Source organism: Danio rerio, chromosome 17, assembly GCF_052040795.2.
Source record: "Danio rerio strain M-AB ecotype USA chromosome 17, GRCz13ab, whole genome shotgun sequence".
Lineage (NCBI taxonomy): Eukaryota > Metazoa > Chordata > Actinopteri > Cypriniformes > Danionidae > Danio > Danio rerio.
The window spans coordinates 43,823,490-43,849,932 of record NC_141037.1 but is presented as its reverse complement, the minus strand read 5'-3'; the positions used below and the strand labels follow the sequence as shown (position 1 = coordinate 43,849,932).

Below are 26,443 nucleotides of genomic sequence, written 5' to 3'. Positions count from 1 at the left end.
GTACACACACACACACACAGATGAAATCAGAATTATTATTCTTGCTCTGTTAAACATAATTTGGGAAATATTTAAAAAAAGAAATAAAAATCAAAGGGGGCTAATAATTCTGACTTGACAATATATATCATTCATTCATTCATTTTCTTGACGGCTTAGTCCCTTTATTAATCCGGGGTCGCCACAGCGGAATGAACCACCAACTTATCCAGCAAGTTTTTACGCAGCGGATGCCCATCCAGCCGCAACCCATCTCTGGGAAACATCCACACACACACTCAGACACTATGGACAATTTAGCCTACCCAATTCACATGTACCGCATGTCTTTGGACTGTGGGGGAAACAGGAGCACCCGGAGGAAATCAAACTTTGTATAAGTTACAACACAATGTAGTGAGAATTACAGTGATTAAGTTTTTTTTTTGTGTCTGGCTGGAACCAGTCAGGCTTCATGAGCCCTTTACTTTTGACCCAGCTGTGCGTTCATTGCATAGTTTAGTACACTACTTCTGCCATAAGTTGAAATGCCAATAAGTCATCATAAATCCTCACTTTCATCTTGCATAAGTTCTTAAAGTGAATTTAACAGAAAACAGTGTTTCTCCACCACATTCCTGGAGGACCACCAGCACTGCATGATTTGGATGTCTCCTTTGTCACACCCATTACAGGTCTTTCAGTCTTTGCTAAAGAGCAGATGATCTGAATCAGGTGTGTTTGGTTAAGGAGACATGGGAAATGTAGAGAGCTGGTGATTCTCCAAGAACGTGTTTGAGAAACTTAGTTAAATAGAGAAATAGCCACTCCAGATAAAAAAAAAAGAAAAAACAGTGAAGAAATAAAATAAAAGCAGATGTGGCAAGCAGAGTAAATGACCAATTTCCAATTAAAAAAGCAGGACATTTAATTGCTTATATTAATTATAAGTCGTTAGAAGCCTAAGCCAATTATCTATTTCAATTTATACTTCTTCACTTGTTCAAAAAAAAAAAAAAATCACCATATATTTTAATTATGCATCACTGATAAAATATCAATTTTATTCCTAAAATTTATAAACATTAAAAAGAATGCAAACAGTTTGAGATGTGCGGTTAAACCAGATGGTTTTCTACAAACTTGTAAATGAATATAATTACTGCAAGACATTAAAAAATAAATAAATAAATAAATAAAATAAAAATACACACACACACACACAGATAGATAGATAGATAGATAGATAGATAGATAGATAGATAGATAGATAGATAGATAGATAGATAGATAGATAGATAGATAGATAGATAGATGATAAATAAATTAAATTTAGCTAGATATGTATAACTGTATAGATGTAAATCTAGATATGCATATATACATTTTCAAATCTAGATTATTTCAATGAAATCTTGGAATTAATCCAGATTAAAATGGCTCATTTGAATTCTGCCGAAGGCATTTAGATTATGAATGCTTTGATTGCCTTAATCCAACTTAATTCATAAATTAACTAAACAGAAATTAAATTAAGACTTAGAGTTTGCATATATTAGTGACATTATTAAAGTAAACACAAACACATCGCAACATGCGAAACATTTTTCTTTCCATTCAACGTGCATTATTAAATATCTTTGTGTCTTTTACCCCAGTTTGTCACAGGGGCATGAATGAAATGTTCATGTTGAAAAGTAAAACTGCCAAACTGCAAGTAAAGTACAAGAAAGCACTTCACATAAACACCATAATTATAATTATTGCCTATTAAGGCAAATAACTAGATTACAGATATCCATGTAAGTGTAGTCAGTAGTGTCTTCGAAGTAAGGGAAAGATCCAAAAGCCCCAGTTAACTCTTTTTATGCCGTTTAATGTCTCTGAGACAACAATCTCATCGGTAAAGTTGTTTATTCATAACACTGTGTAAGAAGGGGCTAATATTTACAACTTTTTGTTAATTTAAGCTACAGCATGCTGTAGTATAAACAATAGTGACGTCATAAATGAAAATAAATACTGCAGTCAGTTCTAGCTTTTATTACAGTAAAGTGTTAAGAAGTATAAAATGCCCAGTAGAAAACTCAGTAAAGTCTTGGATTATTTGTTTATATGACTGTAGTTTATGTATTACCATAGCAAATATTGAATTGTCAAGTACTTTAATATAGCATGGTAAAAAAAACACAAGGTGGGGCAGTGGTGCAGTAGGTAGTGCTGTTACCTCATAGCAAGAAGGTCGCTGGGTTGCTGGTTCGAACCTTGGCTCAGTTGGTGTTTCTGTGTGGAGTTTGCATGTTCTCCCTGCCTTCACTTGGGTTTCCTCTGGGTGCTCCGGTTTCCCCCACAGTCCAAAGATATGTGGTTCAGGTGAATTGAGTAGGCTAAATTCTGCTGTGTCTCTCTACACAATTGTATTTACTATAAATGACTATTGTATTTTTCATGTAAGTGGTTCTTTGTAGACACCCAATATGTCTGCTAACCATATTAATAAATTGTCATAGAAATAGTTACCTAATAATGTTTTGTCAGATTCATCAAATTAGTTGTTTTGCAGATAAATACTTGAATGAATGTGTCGTTAAAGAAGCGCAGTTTATTGGTTTGAACAATATAAAACTTCTATTTCATTTTGTCATCACTGGCTGGGTCGTTTTGTCATTTTGACAGATCTGTTGAAGCAGAAAACTGTGAAGATGGAATTATCTCACAGAGCTGTCATCGCAACTGAACCGCAGCTGGGGCAGACGCAACCTCAAAACAGATCTGATCTAATCACATACGCTCACATTTACAGCATCGCCTACCTCTAACAATCGTAAACACAACTGACCCCTGAGCTGTTGATGTAGTCATTATTTTGGCACACACTTTTCACTCTAAAGAACTCCCTTTAATTGCAAGGTCAGTTCCTCCGTAGGAGCCTAGAAGTGTGTTTGCAAGTAGAAAGGGGTGGGATGAATTTTAAACATATTTTAGGCTGGGCAGCGGGCCAAGTTTTGAAGTTTTTCCAACAACGCACAAGGGGAGCCAAGCATATGCTCCTCTTTTAAAATAATAAAAACCCATATTTTGCATAAAGTCTTCTCTGGACGCCAAACATCCTGCTAAGTTTCTTGTCTTTTAAAAATAAACTAGAAACTTAGAAGTCCTTAGACAATAAATACGCAGTCACTTTAATTTGAAATCCTACCAAAAAAGTAGCCAAAAAGCCGAAACAAAGCAAATGAGTCCATTTACATTGCTAATGTGTTTACACGGTTCATCCCGCTAATCTGCATTTATGTGAGACTTGTGAGGCGATATTAAATAAACAAGCAAACGGGTGATCCGTCTTCTCATGGGTCATGAATATGCAATTTAATCAATTTTACTATCCAGGTCAAAGTATCTCCCTCTGAAGGTCTTGAAGCAGTAGGTTAAAGGTCAAAAAGATTCAGGAGAAGATAATTAATCTTAGCTTTATTTTCTTGGTGTGTTGAAAGGCTCTCAAATATACTTGACTGACCTCTCACGTTCTCAAAATCAGGCAGTTTTTGTTATTTGATTGATTTAAATAATCATCTTTTCTCACGCTCCTTTTAGCTCACCCCATTTTGATCTCTTTTATACTCATTTGAAATCAGTATATCTACTGAAGTTTTCATTTTAGCCCACTTTTTGATTTAGTTTGTTGCTGTAAGAAACATGATGCATTATTTTGTCTCCAGAAAAGCAGTGTACTTTGAAGTGTTCTCATGGCCGAGAACACATCCGAGATGCTGCAACAATTAGCAGCATATGGCTATGACTTTCATTCTAAAATTAATGGGCCATGTAATTTAGATGGTGTTTTGTAACTTGTTGTTGTTTGTTTAAAACTGGCAAGTACAAAATACCGGAAAAAGTATTAACCCTGATTTTAATTAATTCATCATTTTGCCGTATCTTTCACAGGCAATCAATTATTTAACTGTTCCTATTGTGCAAGTTGTTTTTTAGTAGTGGTAACTGTTGTCATATCAGCACAAGTGAAAATAGCGATGCCTTGAAGCTTTGGAATTTTAAAAGCGCAACCACAGCTATATAAGGAGACAGAATTGGGACAAGAATAATGATTTCTCTGAGGTGATATCAAGTAGAAGACAGAAAAGATCCTCTTGCGCCATCATCTTATTGTTTTTTTTATTACAGTGCAGATACAAAGTGTCACCTGTTTTCCTCACTTGGGCCATAAAGTCAATTAAATACAGAATTGAACTAAATATATAATGCCAGCAGCTAGCTCTCTGCAACTCTCACATGAAGCTGAAGCTAAGCAGGGATGTGCCTGGTCAGTACCTGGATGGGAGACCACATGGGAAAGCTAGGTTGCTGCTGAATATGATGTTTGTGTGATCAGCAAGGGGTGCTTATCCTGATGTCTGTGTGGGTCCTAATGCCTCTGTATATTGATGGGGACTCTATACTGCTCAGTGAGCACGGTCTTTCGGATGAGACATTAAACCGAGGTCCTGACTCTCTGTGGTCATTAAAAATGGCTAAATTTAGCCACTGTCCTCTGTCCATCATGGCCTCCTAACCATCCCTATATCGTAACTGGCTTCATCACTCATCTCATCACTTCATTGTCTCCTCTCCACCAATCAGCTGGTGTGTGGTGTGCTATCTGGCGCAATATGGCTGCTGTTGGGTTATCCAGGTGGATGCTGCACACTGATAGTGGATGAGATTGATGATGACAAAATTGCTATATAAATGTAAGGAATTATTATTATAACTATTGTTTATAATTATTCATAACTCTATACTCAGGCCACTATTAGTTGTTTTACATAATACAAATTTTCAGTAATACTTTATCGGAAGGGGTATTCATAAAACTGTGATTAAAACCTTATAATATTAATAACAACTTAAGGCGCATAACTAATACGCTCTGCGCTGGAGTTCAGATCTGCTTTCAGCTGGTCTGACGCACAGTCTATTTTGGTTCCTACAATGTGCCAACAATGTGCCTTAATTGGGCACCACACTCACACACCAGTTCACTCCTGATTACATACACACAGCTGGAAGCTCATCATGGACTGATATCCTGGGCTATTAATACACCACACTGTAACTTTCACCTGTAAAATTACCAAGCATTATTCCTGTCTAGCCTTGCCATGCCTTTTGATTCTTGCATTGTTTAATTGTTTATGCTGTTTGCTGCCAGCACCGACCTCTTTGCCTGTGACCACAACTACACTTTTGGATGAATATGATACTGTTTGCTCCAGGCTGCCATAGCCTGCCTGACATAGTTGTAAATAACTGCACTGCACCCACCTATTTGTTACAATTGACACTTTTAAAGAGACATATTAATGCATTTTCAATTCAGTTTGTTACACTGCAAAAAATGACCAGACAAAAAATATTCATGACACAATTATAATGTTCTTGTGACAATCATTTATAATACAGATTTATGACAATTATGTTGTATTGCTAAGGTTATGATGTTTTTTTTTTTTGTCATAACAAAGACATCAAACATTGTCATCTTTACATTTAAAATGACATAACGAATCATAAAATCTATTTCATATTCATATGTAATGCTATGATTATTATGTTTTCATCAGTTTTATCCACTTCAAAATTTTTTTTCTTTTTTTTAATAAACCAAATTTTCTTATGTATCCTAAATAAAATGTAAAAACTTAAATATTCTTAGTTGGGCACATTGGCTGCGTGCAAAATTGTATGCTGTACTACTTGAGTAGGTACTACATTAGGATTTGCTACAAAATTGTTAGAAAACTATGTTCTATATAGTAAGAATGTGAGAAGTATGAATGGAATTTAGATGTACTACATCTGCTATTTGTCATTATAACATGATCCCCTGCAATGCTTCACTCCCATTCATCAATTCACTTATGTGACATTGTGGGATAGCATAGTGTCTATTGTATGTCCACTACATAATTCCGCCGAAACTAGCAGGTTCTCCAGGTACCTCTCACCTAATCTTTTTTTTTAATACTATGATTTGGATAGAGTAGGAAAGTATGCGACTTCAGACGCAGCCATTGATTGGTGGGTTGCAGATGTGATCTGACATGCTATGTTATGACTTTATCTTATGTTTCATCACAGGTGTCAAACTCAGTTCCTGGAGGGCCACAGCTTTGCAGTTTAGTTCCAACCGTAATTAAACACATCTGATCAAACTAAGTGAGTGCTTCAGGCTTGTTTGATACCTATAGAAAGGTTTAGGTGAAGCAGAGCTGGAACTAAACTCTGCAGGGCTGCAGCCCTCCAGGAATTGAGTTTGACACCCCTGTGTGTTACACGAATCTTATTTTTGTTTGAAGTCCACACAGTTTCTGGTCTATTATCTGATTGCACTTGTCTATAAACTGGCAAGGGAGGTCAAATGAAAACTTAAAAGTACCTTCTGCAGTTTTCTTCATTTCAAATCTGCTTTAGATTCAAAGAGGAACTTCCTGATAAATCTCATTGCAAATTTTGATGGGTCTCAGAAAACAGATGTTGTTAGACAACCTGAAAAGCCGAAATTTGAACAGGTGGCTAATATTTGGAGTCTTTGGACACTGTTATCATTGGTTTTCACAGCTTTTCTCCACTCATTTTTTCTGCAGTGTGTATCAGCCATAAATCTCCTAAATACTGTATTAAGGCTGCAGTAGGTGAAAATATTATCTTCCATCTCCATTCTCATTCTCTCCAGGTTTGTGTTTGTGTGATAATCTTAATCCTTAATATATTTTTTCTTTGTCACAAACTTTCGTGGCTTTTTTTTTTAAAAGATTCATTTTACAACTTTCTAGAGTTAAACAGTTTAGTTAACTATTTTTGAGTCCATTGAGTTAATCTCGGAGTCTTACATGATTACTTTTAGCTTAATTTAGCATAGATCATTGAGCTGGATTAGGCCATTAGCATCTTTCTAAAACAGGTACCAAAGAGTTTCAATACTTTTCCTATTTAAAGCTTGACTCTTCTGTGTTCTGTGATCATATGTGAGTGATTTTCATCGCAGAAAGTTTGAAGCATGTCAACTAGCAAAAGGCTCTTGGAGGAAAGCGCAAGATCAAATGAAGCGACTTTTTGATCGACGTACTGAAAGTTATTGCTCTACTGGCTGTGGATGGTTCACCTTTTCAGGCTAAATTTTCAGATTTGTCCGATACAGAGTGGTTACCAACTTGTGTTGTTGGCTGGGGATAAGAATGACGGGGATCCTGGAGATTTAATTCTTTCAGGTTGTCTACGAAATTCAGAAGTTTAAGCAATTTGAGCAATTATCTTAGTCATTAATTACATGCACAATGCACTGATCTGATTGATTTGATTCATGTATATGTTGCTCTGTTTCCTAATACTTATCTTTGCACAAATTTGATTGAGCCTGATATCGATTTGGGAGATTCAATTCCAATTCAACAGCGCTATTATAGAGTTTCTCCAAATAAGAAACAACAGTTTGAAAGTGAAATTGACTTTGGCAGCCCCTTGAAGTGTATGTGGAGTCTTCTGTGAGATCTCTGGTGTATTTTACTGACCACAATCCTTTTAGTTCTTTGTTTTTTTTTCCTTACAAAACCCCAGTCAACAGTCGATTGAGGTGTGGTTATTTTTGCAAGGGTTACTTGCTGGATATTCGCCACATTGAAAGCTCTGAAGACATTACAGCAGATACTTTATCTCATATTTAAGGTTGTATAGTGGTTCTGTTTTTCTCTCTCGTGTCTCTTGTTTCTCTCTTAAATTGCTTCCTAGGCGCCATGGTTGGTGGGAGGATGATGGAAAACCAGTTTGACCTTTTTCATACTGAGTTTAGGGGGATTGTGGGGTTTGAAATGTTATGTTAAAAGACGTTGGTCTTTTTCTTTTTTAGGGGGGCTGTGTGACAAGTCACTTAGACCCACCCACCCACTGATCAGCCGAAGCAAGAAGGACAGAGACTCATCTGCACAATTGGGAACACCTGGTTTCCCCTCTATAAAAAGCCAGCAGTGTTTACTTGTAGTAGCCGTGCTTTAGCTCCTGCTTATTTTGTTTAGTTTCTTTCTAGCTTTGGTTAATATTTTATTTTTGCTAGTCTCAGTTGAGCTCTTGTTTATTTTTTAATGTTTAAATATTTTTCAGTATCAAACCATCTTGTGTATGTCCTCCCTTTAATTTGTCATTGCCTTTGAGCTGGGTCGTGACATTACATCATGCACTAAGGCTGACAAAAAATAAAAAAAACATTTTTTAGCTTGAAATGGCTAGGAACTATATTCTTTTTCCAGCAGATTAATTACAAAGACTGAATGAATTTTCAAATGATACAAAGCCACATAATTAAGCTTTACTTAGTATTTATATTAGTTATGATAGTATGCTATACAACAGCAAAAACATGTTATAAAATCAATACTCATCATAATGATAACTTGCTCTTCTATTTGCATCCAGCCGATTTTAATGTTATCACTCAGTTGAATCGGTTGTATCAGTGGTTATCAGCTAATAGATATGGACCAGTAGGGGCCTTCTGCACCTATGGGTTGGCTCAGAAGGCCGTTATTATCCATCCAAATGGTTAATCAGCTAAAGATCACATATGGCTGAGGCTGAAAATTAACAAGAATTATTTATATTATTTATTACATTTCCTATTAATTGTATTTTATTAATGTCTACCCCACCCTAAACCCAACTAGTAATGTAAAAACAGATCTGGAGTCTTCTTTATTAGAATAGCTGATCAACCATTTGAATGGAAGATAACAGCATTCTGAGCCTACCAGAGGGCAAAGAAGGCCCCCACTGGCAGCTGTATCTATCAACTGATAACCACTGAACACCCAATTCAATTGAGTGTTTGCATCACATCCAAGTGTGGCAATGTGGATGACGTCATTTCTGATTGCATCTCATTGTCACTTATAATAGCCTATTAGCACATATTTCCTCCAGGATTTAAGGCTGTGGTATGCTACCTGGAGTGCGTTACGGCCAGAACCTCCCCTCGCCGAGGTGTGTGTACACTGATGGTAGGTGTTTGTAGCTTTCAGCTAATGGGGAAATGTGCATGTGGACTAATGAGGATTTTTATTCTCCTATTTTAGAATTTAGAATAAGCTGTTAAAGCTTTGCATGGTAGCAGGCTGCCCATTATATCTGGTATGTACTGACTAACATTCCTGCTGTTTATAATCGGTAATTCTAACTGCTGTTTACTTAGCTCTTAGCTGTGAAACTTAGTCCTGCTTTATTATGTGATTTTGGGGGCACCACGGTGGCGCAGTGGGTAGCACAATTGCCTCACAGCAAGTTCTCCCCATACTGGCTTGGGTTTCCTCTGGGTGCTCCGGATTCTCCCACACGTCAAAAGACATGTGGTATAGGTGAATTGGGTAAGCTAAATTGTCCGTATTGTATGTGTTAATGGGTGTGTATGGATATTTTCCAGTAATGGGTTGCAGCTGGAAGGGCATGCACTGCTTAGAATATATGCTGGATGTAAAATCAATCACTGGGACACCTGTACTTGCTTTTACAAAGAAGTTAAATTCATGGTTCAATGCTGGACTGCACAAGCCCCAGGTCATTTTCCACCTGGAGCTGATTTTATACTTTGTTTTCAAATCTGTCAATTTTGAAAACCCAGCCTCGCACAATTATGCTAGGGTGACTGGAAGAAGGTAATTTAGCTCATTAACATCACTTGCCATTGTCAGAATGGTGCCATTTGAATGGGGGATGTCACTAATAAGCTGAGCGAAATTATCTCCAAACATGACCTGACAGATATGTTATGCAGCAGCCAAGATTAGCACATTAGCGACTGTGTGAGATTTATCCTACTTTAGCAGCACGTTTGGAGACAGTAGAATGCATCTTGACACCTGTTGGGCACTGATGCTTGTCTGATGGTGCAATTTTACTGTTCAAGACCAGATAACTTTAATCTGTAAATTAAGTCATTGTGTTTAGTTTCTAAATGGCACTTCAGCTTGCACGGCTTGTCATAGCTAATGTTGTACTTTCGTGTTGTAAACTTCTTGAGTATAAGAGCTGATGAATCGCTGTCACAACTCCGTGTAATAACCTCAACCATGAATGCACTTCCCAAAACCTGTTTTGCTGCAAATCACTGATGTTCTGAAACTTGTCTGCACCAACAGCTGAATTAAAGGCAGGTTAATAAGCGCTGCTTCTCCTCACTGACAAGAAAACAAAGGGCAAGAGGAACCTGTTTTTTTTTTTTTTTTTTTTCAAGAGGCACAAGATTACTTTCAAGCTGAGAGTGGATTTTCCATTTATATTCTACCTAAAATGTGGAATGCAGTAAAATACATCCAGTACCCAAATAATGTATTGTCTCAATTTGGTGCCCCCTTTTGATTTTTTTTTCCTATCCCTGTTGAGAACCACTGCTCTAGCTTGTGTCAGTTACTAGGGTACCTTCTTTAGGATAGACTAGCTATCCATCTGTCAAAGTCACCTCTATAAACATCAGTCCGATCTTCATCATGACATGATATGTGACGTACTGTAGGGTGCTTTCACATTAGCACTTTTAGTCCACAACGGGGTTGGTTTAACCACATAGAACGATACGTTTACGTTAATGTGAACATGTCTTCTGCACCTGTGAACCATACCCGAGACCGCCGGAAAGAGGTGGTCTGGTGCATGGTTCATGCGAACTCTGGTACAGTTCACTTCTGATGTGAATGTAATCATACCAAAGAATAGAAGTGAACTGCCAACTGTACAACAAACTATCGTTTTCATAACGTTCGTTCGTGTGTGTGTGTGTGTGTGTGTGTGTGTGTGTCACGTTTCGTACCTTGGTGATACGCACAGGACAGAGCCAGAGCAAAGACAGTGATAAACAGTTATGTCTGCTTGTCTCCTCCAAAAACAGCTTCCGCAGACACTGTGTAATGTTTTGCATGTTTATTATATTTTTGCGGCAGATGGACTCAAATCACTTTCTGTATGTCCAAAACCAAAAGCTAAAGTTAAAGCAGAATCAAACATAAGAAAAACCGCAGCTTGATGATGCAAGCGTATGGGTTCAGAAGAAAAAAAGACTGTGTGAATACAAACCAACTGAGGAGGTGGCAAGGGAAGACAATCAAACTTGCATACGGTCTAAGCAAATTAACCAAATGTGTAAACACCCGTAGTCACTAGTGTTGGGGAGTAGCTAGTTACTTGTAACAGCGTTACGTCATTTAATTACAAATTAAATGTAACAGTGACTCCTCAAAGTTACAGGGAAAAAATGTGTAACTAAAATACAGTTACTTATGAAAATTGTAAAAATTACAAATGGAATTACATCTAAACATTTCTTAAAAAATCTGGGATATGTTGAATAATATTAATCTGTTGCTTTGCCTATTTTTGATATGCACAATACCTTCTGCTAAGGCCATTTATGCTTTTGATTGGTTTTCTGGTTTCAATTTGTGATGCACCATGTCTATCAATTATGTTAATCCTTTTTGCAATAGCTATAAGTAGTGACGCTTCTAGCTTAACTACATTTCTCAGTAGCGTGGCGTAACTACATTCTTAATCAAACAGCTTTTCAGTAGCGAAGCTGTTTTATTACTCAAGTTGCACAGTGGCGTCCACACAAGCTACATTTACTGATCGCGGATCAATAAGGCTACGTTCACACTGCAGCCAAATGTGGCCCAAATCTAATTTTTTTCAACTGTACTGCATGTCTTTGGACTGTGGAGGAAACCCATGGGAATGTAGGGAGAACATGCAAACTCCACACAGAAACATCAACTGACCCAGCCAAGGCTCGAACCAGCAACCTTCTTGCTGTGAGGTGACAGCACTACCTACTGCGCCGCTGCATCGCCCCCGCATGTAGCATATTTGGCTGTTTTTAAAACCCTTAAATGCTCTTAACTACAGTACACATTGGGTTATATCACTGCTCTCCATCAAGGGCACCAAAAATATACCAAAAAAATTTTTTTTTTTGTTGTTATTCATTGACAAAGAAATTAAGCATATGCATCTTCTTAAAACTACACTGGCATCATAGTGGCTTTGACGTTTTTGACAGAGAGAGAAACCTCTGCGGATTGATGAACAAAGAAGCCCATGCCATTGCTATTCTAAAAGGAGGCTGACTCGCATTCCTCATTCTTTTCTGTGTGGCACTGTGAGTTATGTTATGTGGAAATATACTTAAAAAGAAATGGGACGTCAAAGTCACTTCAATTTTTTCGCTGAATGGAGCATTTATTTAAGGAATTTTGTGTGAAGCAGTTCCAGTCAGAAGAACTAAAAAACTTTTTTTTTCTTTTCTTTCTTTTTTACAAATGACATGCAGTCTCATAAAACAGGGTTTTGCTCAGCATGACATGAAAAAAAATGTTGGGCTGAATGAGTGCAGATTGTCACTGTTATGAAGTGTCTTATGCAACTCTTTGAAAATTTGTATGTTTTCATTTTGATATATGTTCAATTTATAATATAAGTTTTTTCCACCTATTTACAGGGTTAAAAATCTTAAATTATTCCCTCTCCAACTGCTGGTGAAAAAGCAGCTGGCGATCTTCAATTGATTGTTTTTCCTGCAGTTTTCAAATGTAATGTCGAATTATAGCAGTCGAATTTGAACCACTGAATTTATGGAAGCGAATGTTTGAACTGAAATAAAATGAAATGAAAATTGCCTTTTAAATATTATATATCATATTTTTAAATAGTATTGAATATTTTGTAATTGTAATCTGGAAATTGTATATGAATTATTGAATTTACTAGTATGAAAATGTATTTTAAATATTTTTAGTTGAAATATTCACAGCTTAAATAAACAGCTTTGTTAAATTTTAGCACCTTAAAATACAAACTCTGGAATTCAAGTCATTAAAATGCAAGCACTTGTTAATTCGGTGTATTATTTTTTCAGTTTGTGCTATTCAACAAGCTTTTTAATTCAATACTTTTGACAATTTTGATCTCCAAAAATCTTTTTTTATTTTATTTTATTCAATATCTTAAGCTTAGAAAACTTTTGTAAAGACATGACTACATATGAATAGTTCAAAATTAAAAACCTATAAGTGCCACCTGGAGTTATTTTTTACAATGAGCATTTTTCTCAGCCTCTTATGTTTACATTCAGTTATTTCATATTGAAGGCAATGAAAATAATGTATTCTTTGCCATAAAAACAAAATTACTGAACCTAGACAAAAGAGCCTGAAAGAAATGCTTGTTTTAGAATAACATTTCAGATAGCGCTTAAGGCTCCTACACACCGGCACGCTTTCGTTTGTTTTCGAGTATGCAAAATCCAGTCTGATCTCACGAGAAACGTTTTGCCAGTTTAGTGGCTAAGTTCAGTCGTACGGAATGGTACGATTTTAAAAAGGAGGCGTGGCACCTGACCCCACCCCTAACCCCAACCGTCATTGGGGGATAAGCAAATCGTAATAAATTGTATGAATTAGATCGTACAAATTCATACGAATTAGCCACTAAATGAAAAAGTTACGAATTGCCGTGAGATTGTGTTGGCAAAATCACTCCTTTGATTTTCCACGTGGGCATCTTCTTCAACGTGCAGTCGCATTGACAGTTTTGTGCTTGAGCGTTAAAAAGACGCTTTTGCACCTGGCGTTTTGTGCGTTGGTGTGCACGATCACATTGACACCCTTTTATATAGTTACAAGGCGTTAAACATCGACGAAAAACATAAGCAAAAAACATCACGTTGTGCACAGGCCTTTCAAGGTTTTTGTATCTGAACTCTTCATTTACTATCCAATTAAAATGAACGGTCAATGCTCAGCTACATAGTAGAGTCAGAACAACCTTTTGAAAAATATTTCGAATCAGCATTGAATTTTTTATTTTATTATTATTTTTTTTAAATAAGAGATACTTTGACAGAAAATGGAAGTTGAACTGTGTGAGTATATCCTAAAATAACAAACAAAAGTAGCTAAGATTGGTTGGACTAACTTCTCTGAATCCAAAAGTAAAGATGAAAACAGAAACTTCCCTGAGCTTCTTCTCTCACCAATAGCTAGTCAGAAAAAAAGGAGACTCGCTCTAAAAAAGAACACTCAGAATTTAAATCTAAGCTAATGCACACTGTAATCAAAACCACCAAGTTAAAAATTTAATAAAGTGTCACTATGTATTTTAGCTACCCACACAAGGATTCACTTTTAGGCAGTATCCACAACATGCAGTTTGAAATGGATTCTAACTACAACAGGCACAAGCCACCAACTCAAGAAAAAAAGTCAGGAGCTGGGTAGAAGTGTTCTCTGCACAGCAGCTTCTCATCTACTCTGTCTCAGTGCTCTTAACCCATGGCAGCTGGGGATAATTAACCTGAGAGCAGGATAGTGAGGGAGAGTGGAACGCAACACAAGGTGCAATGCTTGCACTTGAAGTTAATTCATTTTCTTTTCAGCGTAGTCCTTTTATATATATCCATTCTGTGGGGTCGCCACAGAAGAATGAACCACTAACTTATCCAGCACATGTTATTATGCAGCGGATGCCCTTACAGCTGCAACCCAGAACTGGGAAACACCCATACAATCTTGCATTCAGATACATACACTATGGCTAATTTGGTGCATTCAGTTCACCTATAGTGCATGTTTTGGGACTGTGAGGGAAACCGGAGCAATCAGAAGAAACACGTGAAAATGCAAACTCCACAGAAATGCCAACTGACCCAGCTGGGGGTCGAACTAGTGACTTTCTTGCTGTGAGGCGACAACACTACCCACTGCACCACCATGTCGCTCTGTACTTGAAGTTAAGATTTAAAAATTTGGCCTGGTAATACTTAAACACTCATTTTACATTTTAAAAAGAGACTTGTCTATTGTGTCATAACTGTAACCATTGCACAAAATTCCTTTCCCAAAGCGGTCACTGTTATAAAGGTAGAAAAAGTCAAGTGGTGGATCCACAAAAAGCAGCTTCCAGAAGGCTGTTAGCCAAAGCTGGTTTGGGTTTTTAGGCTGTTCCGTTCACATTTTAATCTAAGCAAACTAGTTTTGGGGCTCAAGAAGGTGGGTTGGTTTTAATCAGGTTCCGTTGACACAGTAAATACACTACATAGCTATTTTGCCCCAGAGGAGTTTTTTTTTTTTTTTTTTTCTGGGTTAGGCCGAGCATACACTGTGTGACTTCTTTGTGATTTCAGCATGGAATCAGCTAACACTGTATGAGATGATTGCATGCATTGTAAATGCAAAGTTCAGGACTCGTGCTCGCACTATATGGTTAGATTTCTCAGCAGTGGTTTACAGCTGACATTGTGCATAGGAAATCAACACATAAAACCTGCTTTTTTTGTTTAATGGTGGTTGGTAAACCAGCATGGTGTTTTTGGGAAGGAATGTGGAGCTTAGTGGAATGCACAATATTGAAAACCACAACAAACTGCTAATAGTTTCCTAATCAGACCCGTATCTATTCAATTCAATTCCATTCATTTTTATTTCTATAGTGCTGTTACAATGTAGATTGTAAAAACAAAGTAGCTTAACATAGAAAATCAGTCAAATTGAAATGTGTCAGTCCAGTTTCAAGAATTGAAGTTCAGTTCAGAGTAATTTAAATTTTACTGCTGAAAGTCCAAACACTGAAGAGCAAATCCATCAATGTGCTCCTCTGGGACAAATTCTTCGGGGCTCCACAAGTCCCAAAACCAAGCAAGCCAGTGGTGGAGTAAGGTGAAGCTGCAGGCCCAGAGACCCAACTACACGCTCAGACCTGCACCTCCAGACTTATCGTTTTGTCACAGTGCCACCTGCTGTTGGGTTGGGTGAAGCGGCAGGTACGGAGACCCAACTGCACGATCAGACCAGCACTTTCTAGCAAGTAGCTAGAAAATAAAGGTTATTGATTTTATTTAAGCGATTCCTGAAAATTACCAGGTTTTATGGCATTAATCAATGTGGCGTAAAATATTACACTAACAAACAATCATTTCAGTGTTTGATTTGATCAAAATTAGTGTCAAAAGACAGCATTATTTTATTATATTAACAGCTTGCTCTTATTTTCGGTGTAGTTGTACCATTCTGGGACAATTTTCTAGCAATGTTTTCTGGGACAAATAAAAACATTTAAAGTAAAAATGTTAAAATAAAATGTATAATATTTAACACAATTATTGTTTGTAACATATTTAAGTGCTATGTAAGTCTAATGTAGATATTACTGTATTATCTCCCTAAAAGTGCTACCTAAGAAAATAACAATTTTTAATAAGTTATGTAATAATTGCAAATAAGTATTTTGGAAATCAAAATATCAGTTAATCTGCATAGAATTTACAAATATGAGCTCTAAATCATCATAAATCTCCTCAACAAGTAAAGCATTTATTTTATTTTATGTTATATTCTACATGAAAAAATATATAGATTAATCCAATTATTAGTTTTCACCATTTTTCTCTGCGTTGTTTTCAGCTTGATGACTTTTAGGACCTCATGACAATGTACACAAATTTAAAGTTTGTTGTGAAAAAACTACTCAGAGTACTATTATTGAATAATTTATTGTATATGAAGATAATATTTTTCCCTCAACTCAATACGAAACAGTGATAAATCCTTGATTAAAAAAAAAAAAAACAATAAAAGAAAAAACAATAAAAGAAAATATTGACATAACTGAACTACCTATTAACAAACACAATGAATAAAAGTACAACACAATTAATGTATTAAATTAAAATCTAGTATGTTTAATATTTTATATAATAATGTATTCAATCATAGCGTAACATTTTATAGTAGAAAAATTGTTTAAAAAAAAACTTTATCAAACTGACAAAATGTTGTGTGATAGGTTGTTTACTGCAAGTCACACTTTCAGCTGTATATGGTCTAAATTTAAAACTGTGGGATAAACTCATTTTAATATTTATATCAAGCGTAGTCAAACCACTTAACCAGATCTTGTGTTAGGCTTCTTTAACACAAAACTTACTCTACAACCAGAGTCCCTGTCCTGGAGGGTCAGTGTCCTGCAGGTTTTAGCTCCAACTTCCCTCAACACACCTGCAAAGATGTTTCAAGAGTTCAATCTTAGCTGATGATTGATTTTAAAGCTTGTTTGGCATGCTGTTCCAGGGGAGAGCCCTGAGCTCATAAGATCCTCAAGCCCGGGGCTTTCTCCAGTTTGCAAGGTAAGAGGGGAGTTTGAGCTCAGGTAGATCTCAAGAACTCCCCTGCTATAGTAGCTAGTGGACAGATAGTGATTGCTCTTAAGAGATATCTACTTAGTAGGAGCATGTATCTATGGTACCGATTTGGTACCGACTTCTTGCTGTGAGGCAACAGTGCTTACCACTACTGGGTCACCATGCCACCCATCTAGGAAAGGAGAAGTAGGAGTGGAAGGGGGGGATTCTTCAAAACGAAGATGGCTGTCATATGAAACTTGGGGTATTTATAAGGACTTAGGAATTGTTTTAGTGTACTAAACGATTGTTTACATTTTATGTTAATACGAGTGCAACATATTAACATTTTAAGAGACTTGAACATTTCTGCCTTAGTTTGCATCAAATTGCCTATGCAAATTCCTATACTTCGAACAAAGGGTCATAAAACATATCTCAGGGAAGTTTCTGATTGGTCAACTTGGCCTAAAGGGAGGATACAAACCCTCCCTATAAAGCTTGTGTCCAAAGCAACGCCCTAAGAAAAGAAATACCTAAGTTAAGCGAAGCAGTGCCCTAAGAAAGAGACCTAAGCAGAGAAACCTCCAAGAAAACAGAGACCCAGAAACCTCGGGCCAGAGAAAGAGGACTCCAGGGGGCAGGCGGGGACCCAGACGAAATGGGTTAATCGCACAGCTCAGACATTCACATCTCCGAAACCTTCTTTTGTTTATTTTCCATCGAGAGTCAAGTTAAGTTTAGTGCAGTGTAGTCATCACAACTGGCTGTTGGCGCCTCAAACTTGAAATGACCGACTCCACCCAACTCAAAGCCTCTTCACATCAAGGAGGAATGCAAGTACACTTCCATCTAAACTGGTGTAAACTAAATGCAACCCCAAAGAGACTCTAGAAGGGTTAAATTTATTATTTTTGGTTCACTTCGTTTGCTCTTACAAAATCTGAGGTTTTTCCATTATTACATTCTCTCAACCTCTTACTTTACTTTTTTACTCTTCTCTACACTTGTATGAATGTGTGTCTGTGTTAGGTGTTAGTTTCTGTTAGATTTTTTTTACTAGTTTTTTTACTTTCCCTTCATGTTTTCCTATGGACCCCACCCGCCGCCCTAAATTTCCTTATTCTCTTGCTGAAGCAGGGGGAAAGAAGCCTTGGGGACCATACGAGACCAATTCTACTACTGGCTTACATCACCATAAGCTATCTGGATGAGGTGCTCTGCGAGTTCTACAATGCGAGCCTGAACGCCGCCTGCAGAACACGCTCGTCCAAAGATGGTCCTTAAGGCAATTTTTCCGACTATGTGGAGTGAACACTGTTGAGGAATGGATCTACGTTCACTGTGGGCCTGCCAGCCAGCATCAGCAGCACGAAAGTGTCGCTTGATGTCATCGACTCCGCCCTCCAAGCTGCTGGCTCCACGTTGGCTGCCTCGTCTCTTCCTTGGACCGTCAGCCCTCCAGCTCCGCTAGGCTCCCTTGTACCTCCAGCTCCACCTTGGTCAGTTGTCGCCTGGCCTTCGCCTCTGAACTTTACTGGTTTGGCTTTGCCCTGTAGCTCCATACTTCTGGCTTTGTTGAGCTCTTCCTTCCCTCCAGCTGTGCCTTGGTCCTCTGTTGCTCTGGCTCCGCTGCAGGCTTCCAGACCCATGTCTTTGCCTTGGTCGGGTGAGCCGTCTGCTCCACCTTGACCCTCTAGTACCTCGGCATCATCCTCACCCATCGGCTCTACGTCTCCTCCTTGGGCTCCACCTTCATCAGTGGCATCTCTCATCATGGCTCCTCCTTCCTCTGACTCCTCCCTGGCCACGTTCTCTAGCTCTCCTCCTGGTTCCATTCTCCTAAGACTCCTCCATGGCTCTTCCTCCTTCCAGCCCCTGTCTTTATTTTGTTGTGTAGAAGGTGCAAGGATGCACCTTCAAAAGGAGGGGGTAATGTCAGGGTTCTGCTTTTGTGTGTGTGTGTGTGTGTGTGTGTGTGTGTGTGTGTTCCATGTGCTTATGTTTTTGTCATGTGATCCATTTGTTCAGTTCTCCCACCTGTTGTTAGTCTGAGCTTCACCTGTGTCTCACCCCTGTGTGTAGTTCAATGATGCCCTTTGATGTGTTCAGTCCAGCGGTGTTAAACATCATCCTTGTTGTCTTAACCCCAACATTTCTGTGTGTTGACATTCCAGTGTTTCCAGTTAATGTTATATGAGAAAATGCCTTTGAGTCTTTTTAGGGCAACCTGAAAAAATGTAGATTTTGTTTAATTTAAACGTTTAGGAAAAACTTAAGAGACCGTTGTTGTTGTTTGACTTCATTGGTGATTTTTAATATGTAATGTAATTGTAAGCTAGAAACCAGGGTCAGTTTAGCACAACCATTTCTCCTCTGGCCAAACTTCCTGTGCAGAGCTGCAGTCTAGGGGCTGAAAACTGGAGAACACAGGACGTCCACTGTGGAGAATCTGCATGTGCGAGTGGGTCACACGCAGGTGTTCAGCCTGGCCCATGGTCTGGCCTGATCTAGAATTATGGACACCTCAGGATAATAGTAAACGGAATAACATAAGCGTAGATGTCGTTTAAATTATAATGTCTTTTGGGAAGTGTTCCTAGCTCCGGTTGTGGATTTGGATTTCAAAAGCATTTGTGTTTTATGTGTATGCTAGTGCAAAAAGATGTGTCTTTAATCTACTTTTAAACTGACAGATTGTGTCTGCCTCCCAAACTCTGCTACAGTTGATTGTGATATTCTGAGAATAATCAATTGTTCAGAATTAATTGTAGTGGACGTGAGAGGCAGTATGAGCTAAGTCATTCAGGGCTTTGTAGGTAGTCAATAAAATAAAAATAAAAAACAACTATATGATATTTAACAGGAAGCCAATGCAATAATGAAAGAACTGGAGTAATATGATCATGTCTCTTTGTTCTAGAAAGCACTCAGCTGTATTTTGAACCAGCTGAAGTTTGTTAATTATGTCTACAGGGCAACCCACTAGTACTGTATTACAATAGTCTAACAGAGAGGTCATGAAAGCATGGATAAGCTTTTCTGCATCAGACATTGATAGCATATGTTGACGTTTGGAAAAATTTTTTAAATGAAAAAAGGCAGTTTTAACGATTGCTTGAAATCTGGCCTTCAAATCGCAGGTTGCTATTTAAAATCACCCTCTTATTTTTGACTGAAGATGAGTACTAAACTGAAAATCCATCAAGGGTTAGACAGTGTTCTAGATTTTTGCGTGTGAGGTTTTTGGGTCCAATAAGCAAGATGTCATTTTTATCTGAATTTAGTAAATAAAAAGTTTTTAGTCATCCAATTTTTAATATCAGCTATACAATCTGATATACATCACTATTATTTATGCTTCATAATAGCAAAGTGAACATTTACAAGAGTGTAAATGAGAGACAAATAAGATTATAATCATTATCATTGTAGCTGCTTTATGTTCTCTGTTTGAATGTCATTGAGGCTGTGTTAACCCCTGGCTGTCAATTCTCTTTGCTTGTACTGAATCTTCTTAACACCCTGGCTGACTGTGTGTTTGAATGTCTCGCATGAAGAGCTAAGGAGATTAAAACTGTACTTTGAGGGCTTATAGAAGCATCTGAGCCATTTCAGGGAGTCAAACCTTTAACACCAAAAGCATATCCTACCATTTGATCTTAAAAGAGCTACCAAGACCCTATCTACTTCTTGGTCAAACTCCTCATCGTGTAATCACTCAACAGAACGGTGGGGCAGTTCTTGAATCGTCATCCCGAGAGGCATTTGTTAAGGCCAGTGGTTACACATATTGCCTGTATATCTAAGCCTTATCGCAGTGAGGTTACTTAAAGGGCACCTATGGTGAAAAATATACTTTTCAAGGTGTTTTGAAAGACATGCGTGTAAGTATAGTGCATAGAGCGTCATATTGGGGTGATATACACACACAGTCCTTTTTTTTTTCAATTTAAGAACATAAAAACGGTGGACCAATTGAAGCGGTTTTCATAGAGTGACCACAAGGTAGGAGTGTGGTCCCCCCGCCCACTAATATTGATTGACAGGCGTGTCACCATATCCTTAGTTTGTTTGTTTTACATCCGCCATTTTCAGCGTGTGAGTTAAAGCGCTATCACTTAAGGAACTCCCTTGCTCTATTTTTAGATGTAAGGCTCATTGGCCTCAACACAAGATCAATTTTCTCCACATTATCACTTTAATCGGAATTATTGTTTGTACTATTGTTTGTACCTTTTGGTAGGTTTGCAAATATGTGTACTTTTCATTGCGTCTACCTTAAACTTCAGCCGGTCGCATCACAGAAGCTACTGGTTATCTTAATTAGGTGCAGCTGGAAAAGTGCAAGCGTGTTGCCTCATGTGTGCGTCTCTCCATTGGAAATGAAATAACAAACTTGACTGCTGGTCGCACACCAGAAGTGCCTCTTTGCGTGGCGCGGCGCTGTGCAATTTGGAGTTCTTGGCGTGGGTTTCTGTTGGAGTGCACGCGGTGGCGCTTCGGGTCGGCAGCTGGGCGCCGCAGGCGGCCGCCGACTTGGAGAGCCGTTGTGTTTGCCCTGGTGGAGGCCTGTGTTTGAAGTTCTGGAATGCATAGCGTTGTGTGGCACGGCGATTCAGGACACTTCATGTTTCTGCTGCACCACTGAGAGTGTCTGGTGTGCCGTGTCATGGCTTGAAGTTCTGGAATGCATAGCGTTGTGTGGCACGGCGATTCAGGACACTTCATGTTTCTGCTGCGCCACTGAGAGTGTCTGGTGTGCCGTGTCATGGCTTCGAGCAGCGCATCGAGTGCCTCAGTCATAGTTAATACAGTGTGTGTGATTATTAGTCTCGGTGTACAAGCTCAGCACTTGAAACTAGCACACAGTTGGCTGTAAAACTATACAGAGACACAAATGATTTTATACTCTCTGCTTGGTCTGAGTCATACATGTATGACTGAATGCTGATCCTCTCATGTAGCTTAGCTTCTCTCTGTCTGCCTGTCTGTTGCAAACACAGAGCGTGGGAGCTCTTGGCTCCGCCCCCTTGTAATGTTGGGTGGGAAGCCGAAACTAATTTTCATGTGAAGCAACACACCCCTAAAACAGCGAGCTGTGTACACGCCCACAACATGACACTTTTAACACATTCTTATAAAAAACATCTGGGACCTCATGTATCAACGCTGCGTACGCACAAAAACTTTGCGTACACCAGGTTTCACGCTCAGAATCGCTCATGTTTGGATTTACTAACGATGAACTGAACGTGGGAATGTGCGCAGCTCCACGGCAGCTTTATGGCTGGCGTACGCACATTTTTTGTGCGTGTCTGTTTTATTTCCAATGGCGACTCCTTGAGGCAGTTGTCTTAAATTCCTCTCTACAAAGTGTCTGAGCCTTGCAATGGCAGCTGTATAAGACGGGTTCATCTAGCAGGTATATAAGGTTTCCATACCATACAGTTGACCAGCTAAACATTAAAGGACAATTTGCAGCGGTCGCCTGTTTTCCCAATGTAATGGGAGCACATTGCTTTAAAGACACTATCTGAAGATGAATTTGCATGCGTGAATCAGAAACATTTCCATTCAATAAATGTGTAAATAAAATACGGTGCACAAACTTATTAATAATTCCTACTTGTATTTCTCGAGATAAATAGTTGGCAAAATCTGATATGTAGCGGGGGAAAAAAGAAGAAAGAGTTCATCAGACGCTGGATTCGAACCGAGGTCATGCTCGAACGTGTCAAAACATGTTGACATGTGTCTTATGAGCTGCGCCACTGAAACTGTTACAGATGCTGCAACATTTTACACCTATAAATCACACCATTTCTTTTTTAATTCACTGCGATGTTCAGACCCAACTGTGTTAACCGCAAGAGCTAAACTCTCCCACTCTATTTTGTTTCTTTTGTTGTCAATTCCGGAGAACAAACTTGCAAATAACACCGCTTTTCTCCATTCTACCTCCGATAGGAGCACCTCCAATTCACATTCTGTTCAAAGTTTCTCTTTTTGCTTGATTTTGTCATTGCTTTTTCGTTGAGATTTGTCAAAGTATAGTCATTCATTAGCATATTCATAGGGGGGAGCAGGCAGTGAGGGGTTTTGTGCTCGTGCATGTTATGCTTAGTTTCACGTACATTCAGATGTACAAAAGAATATGTGTGAGATTCGGCGTACGCAGTGTTTCATACATCTGAATTTTTTTCTGCGTACGCACATTTACAGCTTTGTGAGTACGCAATGTTTTAGTATGATTTCCACGCAAGTCTTTGTACATGAGGCCCCTGAACTGTGTGTTGAACTGAACCTAAACTGGCACACTCAGAAGAACCATAATATTAACATTAAATCATAAAAAAGGGGTAAACTATGTGCCCTTTAAAACATGACTTAAACACTTATACACTAATATTTATTTGTTTGTTTGAAAAAAGCAAGTGCCATGTACATAATAAAATATTTAAACAAAAGACAGAGATAAGAATTTACATGCAGTGTGACTATCAGAGTTCAGAAATTAAATTTGACTGTGATTTTTAAATGAATTGTAACTCTTTCAGGTGTAAGGACCTGACTGAGGACATTTGATAGGGTCATTCAATTGTATCACTGTCCCAAACTAAGCCAAAAGGTGTGACAGAGCCTCAGGCGTATCTTTTTGATTGAATCACATGCTTGGCCTTCACAGACGTAAACATTGATTTGGATGTCTGTCACTCCTAATATCTAGTTCTGAGTGAGGTCTACAAAAGTGTTTTGAGACTGCAGTCTGTGATTTTTAACATCAACCAAACACATTATTTTCAGGTTATTATTTTTACTTAAATATTACATTTTTCAGTTTACATTTTAATTAATTATGTAACAATAGAAAAATAACTAACATGAAATCACTGGCTGGTTAGATTCATATGATTTTGTTATTAAGTTGTATTGCCACCTTATATACTTGTCATATAATGAAACCATCATGGTAAAAATGTTTATCATATTGTTCATCCAGGCACGTGCACACATAGGGCTCAACCTGTGCAGTGCAAATGCCCTTTTTAGTCTTGGATATAAAGAGGTAATCAGAGGTAAAGGAGGAGAATAGGGGAGGAGGGGGGTTTCTTCCAAACGAAGATAAAGTGAACTGAAAACTGTGGCTATTTATAGTAGCTTAGGGCTCGTATGATTGGAAGACAGTGATTAGCAAATGCGAGACCAGCCGTGATAAATCATAAGCATGTGATCCTCTCGAAATTAGTTTATAAATAAACTTCTCTTCAAGAGTTCACACTTAGCTGATGATTTATAAAAGCTTGTTTGGCATGCTGTCCCGGGAGAGAGCCCAGAGCTCAAGGGCTCCTTGAGCCCGGGGCTTCCTCCCGTTGGCAGAGCAAGAGGGGAGCCTGAGCTTGGTGGATCTTGGAACTTCCCAAAATGCAGTGATTAATCACTCGAGACAGCAGCTGCGTATTTAAGGAAAAACCCCACAAAAAGCAGGAGAATGGAGCTATAACTTTTGCGAGAGTTGGGGCTCGGAGCGACCCCTGCGGGGGTCAGAGCTTGGGGGTAGAGTGAAGATGGGAGAAGATAGGTAGCAGTGTGTAGAAGAGAGGATTCTGGGTAACTCTTGCGAGAGCTGGGGCTCGGAGCGGGTAGAGAGGTAGTTGAAAGTAGAGTGTAGAAGTTTAAGATTCTGGATTATTCCTGCTGGAATTGGAGCTTGAGGGGACCCCTGCGGGGGTCAGAGCTTGGAGGTAGAGTCTAGGTGGGAGAAGATAGGTAGCAGCATGAAGAAGAAAGGACTCTGGCCAAGTCCTGCAAGAGTTGGAGCTCAAAGGGGCTCCTGCGGGTGTCGGAGGTGGGGTCTAGACAGGAGAAGAAGGATCGCTAGAGGTAAAGTGTAGAAGAGTTTAGTTGGGAGTGGAGTGTAGAGAAGAAAAGGAACAAGAGGCTGAAAGCTAGGGTTATAAGGAAAAAGTTTGGAAAGGTTGGAAGAAGGGAACAAGCACAAATATACATACATACAAACAAAGCACATGCACAGAGAACATATGGATACAAACGTTAACATCTGTAAATAACTCTTGCGGAAGATGCTAACTGCAACGGCCCTTGTGGGAGTCTGTTGGCAAACATGTAAGGGTGCCATAGGGTGGACAAATGGGCTTCTACAGGGTTTTGATTTGGATGACTCTTGCGAGAGTCAAGGCTCTGTTAGACACCTTTGGGGGTTGGAGCCGTGTGAGGAGGGGCTTGGGGGTTGTTTAAAGCCTGTTGGGCTTTCTTGAGGTGGTATTTACTGAGGTGAATGTAAGATTTGAAAGCTTCGGAAGACCAGCGACCAAGGGTCTGGATCTGATGGTGGGAGAGGCCGTTAGAGGCTGCTGTAGTGGCTGCGCCAATCCTAAATGAGTGGCTGGAAAAGGGGCTCTGGGGGAAAGCCTGATAGGCGAAGGATTTCTTTAAGGTGTTTTTGAAACCAGAATCGAGATACTGGATGTTTAGCATCATCAGTAACAAGCGGGGCTAGAGGGTTACCCTCTTGAGATCTGCTTGGTTAAGGTAGGCTAGGAGGGTTTGAAACGGGCGGTTAGGTGAAGGTATATTGAAAATAAGGATAGAGTGTCTTTTCTGGAATTGATCTGTTTTGCGTTGTTTGATAAGGAAAGAGATGGTTTCCTTGTCTTGCAAAGCTAGATCTGAGATAGTGGGCTGGAGTAGAGGGTTAAATTTGGATGTAACGATTAATTCAGAACATCTAAGGAACCCAAAAATGCTAGATTGAACATTGCATCTAAGGTGCGGGCTGTATGGGAGGAAATGTAACCTTTACGGAGGGTGTAGATGCATGAGGTAAGAATTTTGAGTGTAATGGGTTGTCTAGCATGGTATGGAATTGTTTGACCCAATTCCATGCTGTGAGGTATGCATTGAGGGTTCTGGGAGCTATTGCTTGTAGGATAAGAGATAGAGAAGTTTGATGAGGATTATGAAGTGGGTGGTTTATGGCAATATCATTTCTGAATAAGGAGGGACAGGCGTTGGATGAGGGTCCGCCTTCCGGGGTCAGTTGCCAGAATTTCTGCAAAGAGAAACGAGAGAGAAAGTCAGCGATTTGGTTTTTGCAACCAGGTACATGTTCAGCAATCATGATAAATAGTTTTTTAGCAGATATCCAGATAAGGCGTCTTAAAAATGGCATAAGTGATTGGGAGTGGGAGCGCCCTTTGTTAATGCAATGCACTGTAGCTTCGTTATCGCAGTGAAAGA

The 26,443-nt window shown here is 38.8% G+C and overlaps 2 protein-coding genes across 2 annotated transcripts in view; both read right to left on the bottom strand.

The window, feature by feature from the left end:
• LOC141378420 (lysine-specific demethylase 5B-B-like) overlaps positions 1–26,443 on the bottom strand; it is a 41,784-nt gene that overhangs the window by 9,898 nt on the left and 5,443 nt on the right. The gene's annotated exons all lie outside the window — the stretch shown is intronic.
• Positions 17,465–20,399, bottom strand: LOC147833157 (uncharacterized). The gene is made up of 2 exons (XM_087290952.1): positions 19,256–20,399; positions 17,465–19,222 (listed from the first exon to the last, which is right to left on the bottom strand). The coding sequence occupies exon 2, from the start codon at positions 19,018–19,020 to the stop codon at positions 18,484–18,486; it is 537 nt and encodes a 178-aa protein (XP_087147078.1). The 5' UTR covers positions 19,021–19,222; positions 19,256–20,399; the 3' UTR covers positions 17,465–18,483.